Genomic DNA, 16,290 nt, shown 5'->3' on the forward strand with positions numbered 1-16,290 from the left:
CAAAAATTATAATATTAAAACAGCAACAAACTGGTGGGAACATCAGCCTGAAAAAGTCACCGAAAATCAGATGGTCAAGATCTTGTGGGATTTTCGCATACAAACAGACAAAATACTGGCGCATAATACACCAGACATCACACTGGTTGAGAAAAATAAGGTCACAATCATAGACATCGCAATACCAGGTGATAGCAGGGTCGCTGAGAAGGAACATGAAAAAATCGCAAAATACCAGGACTTAAAAATTGAAATTCAACAACTATGGCACAAACCAGCAGTGGTAATTCCAGTGGTAATTGGCACACTGAGTGCTATTCCAAAAGCACTGGAATTACATTTAAAACAGTTAAAAATTGACAAAATCACCATCAGTCAAATGCAAAAAGCCGCACTGCTTGGATCTGCACGCATATTACGAAAATACATTAGGACGTCCTAGGCCCCTGGGTGGGGCCCGACTAGTAACCAATGCCAAATCCGGCAAAACAACTGGCCGCTGTGATACAATTGTATAATAAAGAAGTACTACAATTATGTAGTATTCAATTAGCTCATCCTAGCTGCCAAATGAAACAAACAAAATGTTAAAAAGTTATGATACGATTATATTAAAGTAACCAAAATATCTTTACAATCCCCAAGACATGTCACAACTTTTGAGCACCCCTATTGTTTGGAAACTGAAAGTTGAAAAATTTGACACGTCCTACAACCAACCAGATATGCTGTCCTTAAGATCTTGTTGATGCCTATTTGCAAACTAATAGTTTTTCAAATATAATAAACCTAGCTATTCAATACTTTCCCAAAGTCATCCTTTGAATGAAACAAAGTCTAAAATTACAGGCTGAGGTTGATTCCAGATTAAAATTAAATAAGTATATAATTCACAGAGTTGTCAAGACTAATCAGAGAAAGGAGCAAGAGGCAGCTCCATCTGGGACAATCACAGCACTTTTGCTCTGGAAACCAACAGACACAGATGATTAAGTTGATACTACTAACTAATATAAAAATCTTAAATCTTCTTCAGTGATCAAGACAAGTAAAAGGAGGATTACCAGGTCCTTTCTCTGATATGATCAAGTACAGACGGTCTGCAACTTATTATGGTAATTGAACCTGCAATTTTGGTCTTAAGTCCTGATAGTTTTTAAAATGGTTCATCATGTGACTGCCCAATTTTGTAACCTTTTTTTGTGACAGTCATTAAACAAACGGGATGGTCATAAAGCAAACATTGTGGGCATATTGTTTTCAAAGGGGCATTTTTTAAAATCAGCAACTGGAGGTAAATACCAGTTTCTGGGGAAAATACAACATACATTGCAATCACATGACCATGGCTATAAATGTGGGCTGGTTGCTGAGCGCCCAAAATACAGTCATGTGCCTATGGGGGGAAAGGGACATTAGAAATGAATCCGGGTCTTAAGTCCCTTTTTCGGGGTCCATTGTGATTTTGAACAATCACTAAGCAACCATAAGTAAACAGCTATCTGTACAGAAATATTATTGTTATTTCCATGGTCCCAAACCCTTCATGACCTTGATATTAAATAGCAGCAATATTTGAATTCAAAACATTTACAAATTCAAGCAAACTCATCTTTCTCAACTTCAGCCCCCCCCCCCTATTTATTAACAGCACTATTTCAATCCAGAAATGTGATTATAATAGTTCAATTCCCTTTCTCCATCTATTTCTTCCAGGGCAGTCATATTAGAGCCAAGGTGGCGCAGTGGTTAAATGCAGCACTGCAGGCTACTGCTAGATCAGCAGGTCAGCGGTTCAAATCTCACCGGCTCAGGGTTGACTCAGCCTTCCATCCTTCCGAGGTGGGTAAAATGAGGACCCAGATTGTTGGGGGCAATATGCTGACTCTCTGTAAACCGCTTAGAGAGGCCTGAAAGGCCTATGAAGCGGTATATAAGTCTACTGCTATTGCTATTGCTATTATGTGCAGAACTGGCCATGTCTGGGAAGCATATCTAACCATAATTTGACCTAAACCATCAATAGACAATTTAGGTGACCAGTACCAGACGATTTATGAAATCAGTGACTGCCCTGATTATATTGGGAATTGACAACCAAGCGGCATTCCTACAGCTTTGCAATGTCTGCCACTTCAAGAGCACTTTATTGGGAGAGGCAGTAACATTTTGATTAGATAGATAGATAGATAGATAGATAGATAGATAGATAGATAGATAGATAGATAGATAGATAGAATGTCTGAGAATGAAAAAACTGCTAATGAAAGGAGATGCTTCATGTATGAACACAACTTCTGCCTAACTACATCAGCAAAACAAATAATCCAACCTGAAAACATAGAGTTTCCCAACATCCATTTGGGAAAGTGTACTCAATGCTGAAAGACAGCAAAGTAATAAAGATTGGGCTCACACAACATATTTGCTTTTTTCTTAAAGCTATATATTTTGGAGCTAAAGTGTAACATTAGATGGACACACTAAGACTCAGACATGATTTAAGCCAAAGGGAAAAATATGTGTGCATCTCTCTGCATATGATAAGATAGGAAAAGAAATGGAAGTAGTGTGGAAGATAGTTAAAGACAAGGAAAAGGATCCATCCACTCACTTACTGCTAGCAATCATATGCAAAAGCCAACTTTTCAAGATATCAAGAATATAAAGGCCAGTCTCAAAAGGTATGCATTCATTTATGAAAATTGCAGAAGCTTATCAATATTGCCCTTACTAAAAGTAACCATTTTTCTGACTTCCAATGGTTTCTGATATTTATTCAAATTACAGCAAAATTTAAGAACAATTTCTCTTTCAATCTATCTTGCATGCAAGATTCAGGGTAACGAAACTTAAACCCCTTATAAACTCAAGCTGTTCCTCTGAACACAGAGACATGAACCAGGGCATCAACCCATAAGTAATTACACTTTCCTGTAAATAATTACAAAATCACTGTTCCAAATTCGGAGTCATTTTTAAAATCTGGGTTTCAACCACCCAGGATTTAGATTTAAGTACAGGCCAGAATCCCATGTCATTTCAGCGTTTTGGACTACAACTCCGCAACCGCTGGCACAACGTTTTGGGCACGATGCTCCAATCGGGTATCCTCCGCTCCAACAACTTTTCCTCCTCTCCCCAAAAAAACCCCTCTCCCACCCAAGTACAACAACCCGTCCCAAAACTTAAGTCCCTTCTGCCACTCTTAGCCACTCCCAGTTTTCCGACAGATCCTCCTTCACAACACACGCGCACGCACGCACACACACATTTATCACCTTTCCAACCTCGGCGGACCGCAGTTCAAGGAGCCAGCCGAGAGCCCTCGCCCTTTGTCACCCACCGGTCCCCTAGCCCAGGCCCAAACCCGTTCGGGAGCCCCCGAGGCCTCTTTCCCAAAATGCCGCGATCGCTCCCCGAAGCCACCCGCGGAGCAAGCCTTCGGATGGGAGCCAGCTCCTCCTTCCCCTCCCGCCCCACTCACCAGTATTTGAGAATCGCCGTGACCTGCAGGGGGTTGGGCTGCTCCGGGTATAGTCTCCGGCACTCGCCGTAGATCCCGTGTAGCCCCGGTGGGAAAAGCGAGGGAAACGGTCCCGCTCCGGGGCCAGGAGCAACGGGGGCGACGGTCTCCATGGGGGAACCCGTAAAGGACGGAGGGAAGCAACGTAGCTCGGAGCGGGTGGCGGGGGGGGGGGGGACGGACGATCCCGATCCCCGCAGGGAAAGCGAAGGTCGCTGCAAACTCCTTTCGCGACCCCGGCAGGGCCCAGCAGCAGAGAGCAGCAACAGCAGGGGAAAAGCGTCCCCCCACTCACCCCGACTCCAGTCTTGATAGGCCACCGTCTTCGCCAATCACGCCATAGTGAAAGACGAGGCTGACATAATCCCACCTTCGCTTCCACCCGGTGTCCCACCCCCTTCTCCGCCGGCGCGTTTCCGACCTCTGGCGTCGCTTAGCTTGCATTGCTGACGCTTTCTTGCCCGGAGTGGGCAGAGAGAAGGATGTCGCGCGGCAAGCCGTCATTGAATTGCTACCTTGCTATGTGTCTGTGGACATTCTCAGTCATCCAGGTCATGGTTATCCCAAAGATGCTTCTTTTTTTTCTAGAGGCAACTGGACTTTCGGGGGGAGCCTCTAGAAACAAAGCACCTTTGGGACACAGCTTGCCATGAGTGTATCGGGGAAACCGCTTCCTTTATCAAATCCTATTTTTAAAAGATGGTAACATATGAATAGGGCAAATAGAATTTTATTTCCTAGCAAATCGTCCACGATTGCAGTATAGAAAGAGTATTTTGGAGTTGGTGATCCTTTGAATGTTGAATGTTGATTTTATTTATATGCTGCCCTTTTCTCCCCGAAGGGGACTCAGGGCGGCTCACAACTCAAACCAGGGAAGGGGGGATACAAACAAAATTAAAAAGACACAAAACAATACATGGTTTAAAACACACAGCAGTCATACCATTCGAGACGGGGGCAATGGTTCTTTAGCCCCAGGCCTGTCGGAACAGCCAGGTTTTAAGGGCTTTGCAGAAGGCCTGGAGGGTGGTGAGGGTTCGAATCTCCACGGGGAGTTCATTCCAGAGGGTCGGAGCAGCCACAGAGAAGGCTCTCCTCTGGGTAGTCGCCAGTCGACACTGGCCGGCGGATGGAATTTGGAGGAGGCCTAATCTGTGGGATCTAATCGGTCTAGTGGAGGTAATTGGCAGCAGGCGGTCTCTCAAGTACCCAGGTCCAATACCATGAAGGGCTTTATAAGTGACGACTAGCGCCTTGAAGCGTATCCGGAGACCAATAGGCAGCCAGTGCAGCTCGCGGAGGATAGGTGTTACGTGGGTGAACCAAGGTGCACCCACGATCGCTCGCGCGGCTGCATTCTGGACAAGCTGGAGTCGCCGAATGCTCTTCAAGGGCTGCCCCATGTAGAGCACGTTGCAGTAGTCCAGTCTAGAGGTCACAAGGGCGCGAGTGACTGTTGTGAGGGCCTCCCAGTTCAGGTAGGGACGCAACTGGTGCACCAGGAGAACCTGGGCAAATGCCCCCCTGGTCACAGCTGACAAGTGATGTTCAAAAGTCAGCTGTGGGTCCAGGAGGACTCCCAAATTGCGAACCCTGTCTGAGGGGCGTACTGTTTGACCCCCCAGCCTGAGAGATGGAACACTTGGCCAATTAGTAGGAGGGAAACACACCAGCCACTCGGTCTTATCTGGATTTGAGAACTGTATGCAACGGAATTTCATTTTAATGCATGCCAATTAGCGTACATTCAAAGTGACAATTATTCCAGTAGTTAAATGCTGTCTATCTCCCCGATAGGGCGATTCTGGGGAACTTATAGATAGAAGGTAAAAGGATGAATAGAAAAGAATAGGAAAAAAATATAATAGAAAATTTTAAATCTCTGCACATTAAAAATTTAAAACTATGCAAAAAAACAGAACCAAGGGGATGGATAGCACTGGGATGAGGCCTTTTTTCATGGTCAACTATCTCAATCTATTCAAGTGGTGCGATTCATACATAATATAATAAATGTAATTATACGTGTAATCTTTATAGAAATAAATATTTATGCTTGTTTGTGGCTTAGTGTACCACAAACTTGCAGGAAATAAAATCATTGTGCCTTGTTAACCATTAGATTCCTGTTTAAAATATGGTGAAAATCTAATGAGTATGGTTTATTTACTGAAGTATGAATGGACTGATGTGATATCTACAATATTGAACTTAATTCCCACTATTGCACTGATACAGAATTATGAGGATTACAATCTTGACATACCTAGAGGGCAAACAGTTGAGAAATACATTTTAATACTACCAGTACCTTAGGCTTGGTTTATCTTAAAAATTGCTTGCAGTTGGGTAGTCGTAGTGTTACCAATCAACATGTATTGTGCAATTTTCTGTCTGCACCTCTTTAATAGATGTTGTATATATGTGAGATTTTTAAAAGGATGGTTCATCTTATGTTCTCAGAATTGTGAAGATACGGGGTACAGGCTTGAAGTCACACAAGCTATTAATATTTTTCTTTGTAAAAATGCACATCTTTTAAACAAATAAACTCTATGAAAAATGTTAAAGCTTTTTAGTATATCTAAATATAAACTTGTCACATCTATCTCACTGTTTGTCACCTGAACTGCTAAGTTGTATATGAACAAGTTAAAGAGCACTGGTATGAATACAAATACCTAGGGAATTCTCTGTTTTAATTTAATTTGTATCACATCTTTATTATTTTTACAAATAACTTAAGGCAGCAAACATATCCAGCAGCAAACATATCCAGCACTCCTTCTTCCTCCTATTTTCGCCACCACAACCCTGTGAAATGAGTTGGGTTGAGAAGTGTAACTGGTTCATGGCTGGCTTTCATGGTTAAGGTGGGAGTAGAGTTCACAGTCTCCTGCTTTCTAGCTTTGTGCTTTAACCACTAGTCCATTCTGGCTATACAGGTGTATTGTTCCTATTGTGCTAGTTAAAGAAAGGGGAGTAGAAAATTAGATAAAACAAGGGATGGGCAACACATAAGATAAAACTAACATGTACTTCCTCAAACTCCATTTGCAATCCATAAAGCATTCTAAGATTTTGCCCTGAATTTCATAGACACAACCACTCAATTTTTCTAGAGCAGTGATGGTTAACTTTTTCAGCACTGAGTGCCAAAACTGGAGCAGCTGGCCGGTACGTATTTGTGTGGCAGACAGCTGCTCTCTTCCGGTTTTCGTCATGCACATGCGTGCCGGTCAGCTGGTCTTCATGACAGAACCCAAAAGACAGCATTGACCAGTGTGCAGGCACGCCGGAACCCAGAATAGCAGCTGGTGATAGTGCGCATGCCCACAGAGAGGGCTCTGTGCCACCTCTGGCACGCATGCCATAGGTTCGCCATCAGTTCTAGAGCCCAAAGCTTGTATGAAAATATAGTGGGTATGGAAGTACAAACATATATGGAAGGCAAAATGTTCCCACTCCAAGTCTCAAAATCCTCTAGCACTTTCATACCTACCTAACCAAGGATTTTAGCTCTGCCTTCTTTGGTAAAGTTATCACTAAGACCTTCTGAAATTGGGGCCTGAGTTATTACATCCAACCTCAGCAAGGACTAATTGGGTGACCTTGGGCCAGTCATTCTCTCTCAGCCCAACTCACCTTACATGTTTGTTGCTGTGGGGAAAATAGGGGGAGGAAGGTATGTTGGATATGTTCACCACCTTAAGTTATTTGTAAAAATAATAAAGGTAGGATATAAATTTAAAAAATCTATACAGTTCAAGTGTATGCATTTCAGTTAATGTTATCAATAAATGAATGTGGTGACTATGAGGAGCTTTAGATGCTACATTTGTTCATATCACTGCAGTGGACCATATAAACATTTCCATACAATGGAAGTATAATTCATTTTGTGGACTGAAAAAAATTGAATGCAGTATATCCAAAATATAGGTACATCCTCTGAACTTCTGTCCTGATAAGACCTAATTTTTTTCTCTCCCCCTCAATGTATTACAACAGCTCCTTTGCTTGCATAATAAAAGAGGAAAAGCAACAGGAATCCCAATAAAGGGATAATAGCTGTATTTGCTGTGGAATTTATATTAACTGGACTACTAAACACTTGAAAAAATGCAGCATACGTTAGGCCTATCATAATCGGCCTCCAAATATTTCATATAGTCACTAGATGGCTGCAAAATAGCTAGTTTTCTGTATTTCTTTATGACTAAATATTGCAACCCTAACATATTGTATACAGTATATCTGCAGCAGAACATACAGTATTCAATATGTGTGTGAAAGAGGTTTATACAAACTGTACCAAGTATGCTGATATAAAAAAATATTAAGATTTCTTCATTGATTATAAATACCTTTTATTCCTCTCTAGGACAAAAATAGTTTTGCAAATCGGTACTCCACGGTAACTTACTAGAACAAATAAATAGACTCATTCATTCATTCAACCACTCAATGGGGAAAACAACAAAACCCTTTTTTCTGGCGAAAGGTCCAGATACACTAGTTATTTCCATAGAAACTCGCTTTCCCGGCAAGCTTTGCCTTTGCTCTGAGCATGCGCTCTGCTCCCTGAGCTGTCGCTTGCTTGGCAGTAACCGAGGTGGGTGTCGCCGGCGGCGCAAAGGCGCTCGCTATGGAGTCCTACGATGTGATCGCAAATCAGCCGGTGGTGATTGATAACGTGAGTCCGAGCATAATTGTGTGTCTGCAATGTGATAAGGTGGAGATGGGGGGAAGGGGAGGCGCTGCGATTGGCACGGTGGGTTTTTTTTGCTCCTCATAGAAACCAGTCAGCGGATCTGCTAGCCGGTGGTTTTCTACTCCCTCCTCCCCACCCCCGCCCGCGCCGTCTCCGGGCGGTCCTCTGTCCCTCGCCATCTCCAACCGAAGTTGGGCTCTTTCCTTCTCCTCCTCCTGGATGACTCAGGCCCACGTTCCTGTTGGTCGATGCCTTTGCCATTGAATGGCAGAACGGCGCAGCCTGCAGAACAACGGAACAGGTAAATCCACGCCCTGTCGAGCTCCTCGCCCTCTGATTGGTCCCCCTCTGCTGATTGTCGTTGCAGCGTCATCGGTTCGCGTTTCGCGAGGGAGATTCCCTCCTCCTTTTCGGAGGTCATGCACGATTATTGCAGCGAAGGCTCCGCTGTTCGCTCTTTTTGACCTTTAAGGGCCCCGTTTTGTTCTCACCCGCTCGTTCTGCGAGAGGATGGCCTGGGTCGGGCAGCTGGGCCCTCTCCTCCATTTTCCCTGGGTGTATTTTTGCTACTGTGTATGTCCTACTGTCTCCATTTATTCGTACCCATTTACTGTGTTCATATTCATGTTTATACTTATACCTGTTATCTTTTACATGTTTCACAAACGAAAATAAATAAAATAAAAATAATTGCCCGCGCTGCTCTTTCTGTAAAATAGGAGTGCAGTGAAACCTCGTTTTTTAGATCCAGTCCTGGCTTCTTTCTGTTCTCTCTGACCCTGAAAATAACAACGCCGTTTTAAGAATCCGCTCATCAGTTAATATGGCTGTTAATTGTTGCATTATTTTCGAACTTATGCAAAAGCCTGAGAAATGAAGGGTCCTCAATAAAGGAGGCTAGCACTGATGATGTTACCTAGTTTGAGTAGTGAAACGTCTGCAAGAAAACAACCAAGCTCAGAGAGAGCCGTATGCTGATCTTGTATTCAGGTCTTTTCCTGTGTAAAATTGAGATTGTCTTGGCAACATTTCCGTGAGGTCTCACTCGCCATTCTCAGGCTGGTGTTTTCGACTTAAAGCGTGGCCGGAGCTGCCGTCTTTCTTGGTGGGGTGTGTGTGGAGTGCTGGCTTTGTTTCAGTAAGTGTAATTTTGAAGGAACCAGGTTAATCTCCAAAACTGAACATTTCAACAAGAGAATAATTATGGAAGCTATCAAAATAGAGAAACACCCCCACAACATGAATAAACATGACGATACCTCCCGCCTACCAGACATCTGGAAACCAGCCCTGGTAAACAAACGAGTCCTACCCACCACCCAGGCCATTACAGCACAAAACAACAGCGGATACACAGCCCGCACCAATCAGCACCAATTTACCAATAATGATACAACCACACATCCAATCAATCCACTTACTGAAACAAAGCCAGCACTCCACACACACACACCAAGATTTATAGAAGGCCGGCAGCTCCGACCACGCTTTAAGACCAAAACCCAGCCTGAAGATGGCGAGTGAGACCTCGCCAAAATGTTGCCAAGACAATCTCAATCTTATATGGGAAAAGACCTTAATACAAAAAGACCAGCATACCTACACCTGTGAAAATCTACGAAAACAAATATCTTACCTCTACAGGGAGGAAACCTTCCTGCTCACTAGATCTTATGAGAAACTTGAAGTCCGAGCCACCATCTTATGTGACCTCACATTCCTATGCAACTCCCGAGACAAAAGCTTGATCCCCACATGCTTCCAACTAAAATTCCATTCTAAAACCTCAGCCACCGAAAGGATCCTGAAAAGAACTGAATTAGCCCTAATCAAAAACAAACTCCACAGGAAAAGATTCGTACTAGACCAAACCAACTGGGACCTACTCACTCTTCACCTCAAACTCAGCAACAAAATCCACTCAGCACTCTGGGAAAAATCCAAACAACTAGCCCTCTGGAGAGCCAAAACAGAAACCTCCTACAAGACACACAAACACACCAACAAACTCCACATACTAGAAAAACAACAGAAGCCCAACTCCCTCCACAGCAACTCATGAAACAAACAGTACACAACATATCAGACAGAACCCTCACCACAGCTGAAACCAATGTCCCTTCCAGAGGATTGAACTTTGCAGTCGCCCCTAAATGCATCCCCACTGAAGACATCATATGCAGAGTTGAAGCTACACTCACCAAAATCAACCCAGATGAAGCCAATAAAATCAGACTTGCAGTCACCAACGTCCTTTGCTCCAGTAATCCACCCAGAAGCAACTTACAGAAAGAAGAAAAGAAGAAAAAGCACTCACCAACCTGAGGAAAGACAACAAGATAATCATTCTCCCAGCAGACAAAGGTAACGCCACAGTGGTGATGAACAGGTCTGACTACCAAGCCAAACTATCCAACCTATTCCAAGACCCTGCTTACAAACCTCTAAACACAGATCCCACCACCTACCTGGAAAAAAACACCAAATCCAAAATAAAAGCCTCTCCCATCAGTGAAGAGATCCAGCGAAGAATCATCCCCAGAGAGAAATCTTCCAGATGCCCAAAACTCTATGGCCTCCCCAATATACACAAAGAAGGAACACCACTCAGACCCATAGTCCGCTCTACATGGGGCAGCCCTTGAAGAGCATTCGGAGACTTCAGCTCATCCAGAATGCAGCCACGCAAGCGATTGTGGGTGCACCTCGGTACACCCACGTTACACCTATCCTCCGCGAGCTGCACTGGTTACCGATTGGTCTCCGGATACGCTTCAAGGTGTTAGTCGTCACTTATAAAGCCCTTCATGGTATTGGAGCTGGGTACTTGAGAGACCGCCTGCTGCCAATTACCTCCCAAAGACCCATTAGATCACACAGATTAAGCCTCCTCTGGGTTCCGTCTACTAGCCAATGTCATCTGGCCACTACCCTTCTCTGTGGCAGCTCCGGCCCTTTGGAACGAGCTCCCCGCAGAGATTCGGACCCTCACCTCTCTCCAGGCCTTCCAAAAAGCCGTTAAAACCTGGCTGTGTCGGCAGGCCTGGGGTCGATGAGTTCCCTTCCCCTCTCGAATCCTGCGGCTGTTGGTTGTTTTAAATGCCCTGTACTTTTGTTGTAGCCTTTGTGTTTCCCTTCCCCTCCTTGGGTTTGTGCACCGCCCTGAGTCCCGCTGGGAATAGGGCGGCATATAAATAAAATGAACCTCGAACCTAGTCAGTTCCATAGGCTCACCTCTACCTAAACTTGCCAAATTCCTCGCCAAACAACTCCAACCCTATGCAGAATCACACGTACAAAACTCATTCCACTTCATAGAAACAATAAAGAAACAACCCAACGACCTACTCGTGAGCTTCGATGTCATATCTCTCTTCATCCAAGTGCCTATAAAAGAAGCCTTGACAGCTATCCAGAACAAACACAATTCCCCTAAACACATCCTGGACTTGACCAACCACTGCCTAACCAACACATACTTCATCCATAATGGACAAAGATACAAACAGATAGAAGGAGCACCCAAGGGCACTGTTCCCTCTAAGGTGTGCGCTTGCGCGGCTGCACACATGGCTGCAATATGCCACGCAGTCGTTTCTAACTGCTGCGCAGCGTCATGTATCTGCTGAACACGAACTACAAAGCGGCTACAGAATCGCAATCAAAAACCCCTCCAGCTAAACCTTTCCTACTGCAGTACATTGCCGCCCGACTTCAAGATTCTCCCTAATCAGTGTGGGTCGAAAAGAAAAAAGGGAAAGGGGCGCTTAAAGGTTCAAAACACTGGAGCAAACGCTTCAGAGGCAATAGTTTTCATGGGGAATTAGAATAGCGAGCCCTGGAGTTTCGCTGCCCACCCGTCAGACCTTGCTTTCCACGCGTGCCGCGTGATCGGCTAATTTGCTACTGCCTGGCTCCCTGGTTAGATTTTTGCTGGGAGGGGAAGCTCCTTGGCCTCCGTCTCTTTTTCTCCCTCCTCGCTTCTAGGGGCTCCATCAATGGGGGAGCAAAGCCCAGCGCCAGGCTTTGGGCTAACACAGGGGTCTGCAAAGTTGGCTGTTTTAAGACTGGTGGACTTCAACTCTCAAAATTCTGGAAGTTGAAGTCCACCAGTCTTAAAACAGCCAACTTTGCAGATCCCTGGGCTAACATGATTGATGCCCTCTGAGTCGGAAAGAGGCGAGGGAGCCCGGTCACATGACATCAGCTTTGTGACCACATTGCTGAGTAATACAAATTCCAGTCCCACGTTGTAATGAAGGAGTACCTATATTTGATAACTCATTGGGATTTTCAAAGTCATTGAGAATATTTTTGCTTTTAATCTAATTAAACTTCCTAGCTGTCATTTTAAAACAGTGACTTCCATAGTTAAATCATTTGGAGCAAACTAAAATCACTACTTTATAAACAAAAGGAAGGTGTTTTTTTCTCTTATTTGTTATGGTAGAGCCTTTTTAACAATCTATTTATATTTGCAAGTAGTATGGAGTTTAGAGATTTTTTAGAATTAAAACCTTAACTACAATATAAGTACTTTAAAGTCATCCACACAGTTCACTGGATTGTAGGAGGAGTAAGATTTGAAAAAAGTGTGGCTAAAATATTGTTCACTTCATTTTTTTAGAGTTTTGGATAATGCAATTTCCTATTCTATTTAGCTATTCATTATTAGAATGTACTTTTTCCAATAGCAAGCAACTTCTGTGTGAGCATTCATGAAAAAAAAAATAAGATTTTATGAACCAAATTATTTTTGCATATTAAAAATAATAAAATTTAATGTTTTGCTATTAGTTTTGCAGTAGTAGTAGGTTACTGAAACCCCCTGTACAGAGAGGAACAAATTCCCACAAATTTTTAAACAATCAGCAAGCATTGTTGAACATGCAGGCAATAAATCCTTGAGTTTACAAATTAATGATGGAAGAAAACTGTTAGATGTGAATGAGACTTTATGTATGGGGATTTTAATAATTTTACTCATTTAAAATAGCAAATTGCATATAATACATTCACAGAAGCATACAGTGTATAGACAACTTGCAATTGAATGTGAACTCAATAAAATGAAGTATATCAAGTGAAATTCATTAAAATGAAGTATATCAAACATTTACTATTTTAATATTACTGGTATTAAGTGCCATTTATATACTCATTTCAAAGCTCTTTTTTATTTAATCCAAAATGAATTTGAAAAGATAATTGTAATAATTTATAAACCCTAACCCTATAGGTACATCATCAGGTCAATGCTGATGTCGAAATGTAAAGCTGGAGTAAATGTTGTTACGAAGAAAAAGTGCAGCTGGAAGTTTAAATGGTTGTTAAAGAAAGACAGACATGGGAAACTTTAAGATGAGACAGACTTTCAGTGAATAACAGTATACTTTACGTAAACACTATACAAGTATTTTAATATTTTAATAATATTATAAGTGATACTGATATATAACACTTTTAATTAAATGTGTATCTTGAATAAATATAACTTTGACTTTCAAATAACACTGATTTCGTTGTTATTAGAGGGAACATTGCCCATGGGATCACCCCTCTCACCCGTCATCGCAAACCTATACATGGAACATTTTGAAACTAACGCCTTAGATAAATCTGAACACAAACCCAAACTCTGGCTTAGATATGTTGATGACACTTTCGTGATTTGGCCACACGGGAAAGAAAAACTGGACAACTTCCTCACACATCTCAACAGCCTACGCCCCAAAATACAATTCACTATGGAAATAGAAGCAAACAATCAACTTCCCTTTCTGGACGTCCTAATCTACAAAAAACCCAATGGCTCCCTAGGACACACCATTTACTGGAAAAAACACACACCAACCGATACTTAAACACACAATTCCATCACCACCCTGCACAGATCAACTCTGTAGCCAAGACCCCAATCTCCAGAACCAAACGCCTAGCCGACAAAGACCACCTGAAAACTGAATTACACACTCTCACAAACGTATTAATCTCCAATGGATTCCAAAGAAAAACAATTACCAACCTAATCCAAAGGGAGACTTCCCCAAAAAACCAAGACACAGAACAGGACAACGGCATCGCTCCACAAACACAATATCAAGACAGCCTTCAACACTGACCCAAAAATAGCCAACATCTTAAGAAACCCCAAAGACAAAATCCAGCTAGAAAACCAAGGAGTCTACGAAATACCATGCAAAATCTGCCCTGCAACATGCATAGGACAAACGAACAGGGGAATAAATGCACGCATCGCAGAACACAAGAATGCAGTAAGAGAAAAAGAAAAAACTTTCTCCCTTTTCCAGCACCTTAAAGCTACAGGACATGAAATTAATTTTGAAGAAGCCAGGTTAATCTCTAAAACTGAACACTTCAACAAGAGAATAATTATGGAAGCTATCGAAATAGAGAAACACCCTCACAACATGAATAAACGTGACGATACCTCCCGCCTACCAGACAACTGGAAACCAGCCCTGGTAAACAAACGAGCCCCACCCACCACCCAGTCCCTTACAACACAAAACAACAACGGACACACAGCCAGCACCAATCAACACCAATCTACCAATCATGATACAGCCACACATCCAATCAATCCACTTACTGAAACAACACCAGCATCCACACACCCCCACTAAGATTTATAGAAAGACGGCAGCTCCGGCCCCATTTTAAGCCAAAAACACCAACACACACACACACACACACACACACCTTTGAGTCCTGGAAGCTAGGATTTAGTAATTGATGTTTGTCACAGCAAATCCTAAATTAGATTTCTATGTTGTGTTCAATAATTTCTAGATTTGGGGTCATAAACTCACTGCCCAGCAGCTTTCTTTATTCTCCAGTGCGCTGCTTGGAGAGTCCAAGCGTGGGTTAACACAGCTTATCTGCCCTTGGACTGAGTAATGATTTTCTTGACCATGCCTCCCTTTGCCTCTCCATGTTCAGTTTAAAAACTCAGTCCACCTTTAGGGACTGTTTTGGGAGAGCTCCAGTCCAAGAGCAGATAGACTGGGGTTTCCCAACCTTAAAACTGACCACTCAACTCCATTTTCTGTATTCAACCATCCTAATACTGCTTCAAGGCTACAGAACTACTGCTGAAGGCTTATTTCGCTGAGAGGGGCTGGGCCTTTATCTCTGTTGCCGCTGGTCGCAAGTGGAACGGCACGTGTGAGTCGCCCGTCCAGCATCAGCTGGCAGGCGGGAATTTGTAATTGGACCGCTTCCTCCAGGGGTTTGCCTGTCTACCGGAGCAATAGCCTCAGGGGTGCTCCTCACTTCTGAGGCACCCGAGACTTTCCTGCCCAGCAACAGCGGCGGCCATCTTAATCTCTTCGCGCGCTTTCTCAGCATTGGATGCCTTGCTTGCGTGCGGCGATTGCGTGCACAGCGACGGCCATTTTGGATGACCGTTTTTTCACCGCGTGGACTCATTTCGAGCTGCGAGCTGACCTGTGAGGCAGCAGTTGCGAGCCGGAGCGAGCGGAGCCACGAGGAGCAGAATAGAAGAGGGCGAGTTGCCCTGAGCCACCTCCCAGCCGCAGACACCACCGGGAACGCGGCCTAGTCCGGGGCGCCGGCTATTCCTGTCTTTAATTGCTGGAAGACCTGCAGCATCGGAGCGCGGTGGGGAGCAGGAATCCGACCTCCAGGCAGCCCTTCCTCCCTCGATGAGTCTGCAACCACGCTTGAGCCATCAGGCCAGCGCCAGGTGCCCTAGTACTACGCACAAGCAACCAGCCACTTCATTCAGCCGGCAGCCAAACCGACCCACGGCTTAGTGACCTGTTGGGCAGCATGGCTGATGACAGTGTGAGGCCTCGGGAGGAGCAAGCGGGGCCCTCCAGCAAGTGTAGCAGGGCCGACCCTAATATTGTTGGGGGTAAAGGGGGCAAGGGTGCCCGCAAGAAGGCCTCCCCGGGTCCCTCTGATTCCAGTGACAAAGCCAGGCAAGGCCCTCGCCACCACAAGCAGGTGCAGGGCTCCGAGCTTCAGCCCCAAGGGGCCCGCCCTCCTTCAGAGCAGGCCA

General features: G+C 44.0%; 2 protein-coding genes across 3 annotated transcripts in view; one reads left to right on the forward strand and one right to left on the reverse strand.

The window, feature by feature from the left end:
• Positions 1-3,857, reverse strand: part of SUFU (SUFU negative regulator of hedgehog signaling) — a 79,289-nt gene extending 75,432 nt beyond the window's left edge. Inside the window, exon 1 of the mRNA XM_032225280.1 lies at positions 3,488-3,857. Within this exon, the coding sequence (XP_032081171.1) occupies positions 3,488-3,639 (152 nt within the window). The 5' untranslated portion in view covers positions 3,640-3,857. The remainder of the gene's footprint in view (positions 1-3,487) is intronic.
• Positions 3,858-8,133: 4,276 nt separating this feature from the next.
• The window catches only part of ACTR1A (actin related protein 1A), a 29,208-nt gene continuing 21,051 nt past the window's right edge, over positions 8,134-16,290 (forward strand). The window contains exons 1-2 of one of the 2 annotated variants that reach the window (XM_032224947.1): positions 8,165-8,225; positions 8,328-8,544. Coding sequence is in view for 1 of the 2 variants with exons in the window: in XM_032224945.1 (XP_032080836.1) it covers positions 8,178-8,225 (48 nt within the window). In the remaining variant the exon portion in view is untranslated. Of the gene's footprint in view, positions 8,226-8,327; positions 8,545-16,290 lie in introns of both variants that reach the window. The other variant, XM_032224945.1, reaches the window with a different exon arrangement.

The sequence above is a fragment of the Thamnophis elegans genome, chromosome 10, assembly GCF_009769535.1.
Source record: "Thamnophis elegans isolate rThaEle1 chromosome 10, rThaEle1.pri, whole genome shotgun sequence".
In the NCBI taxonomy this organism is placed as follows: domain Eukaryota; kingdom Metazoa; phylum Chordata; class Lepidosauria; order Squamata; family Colubridae; genus Thamnophis; species Thamnophis elegans.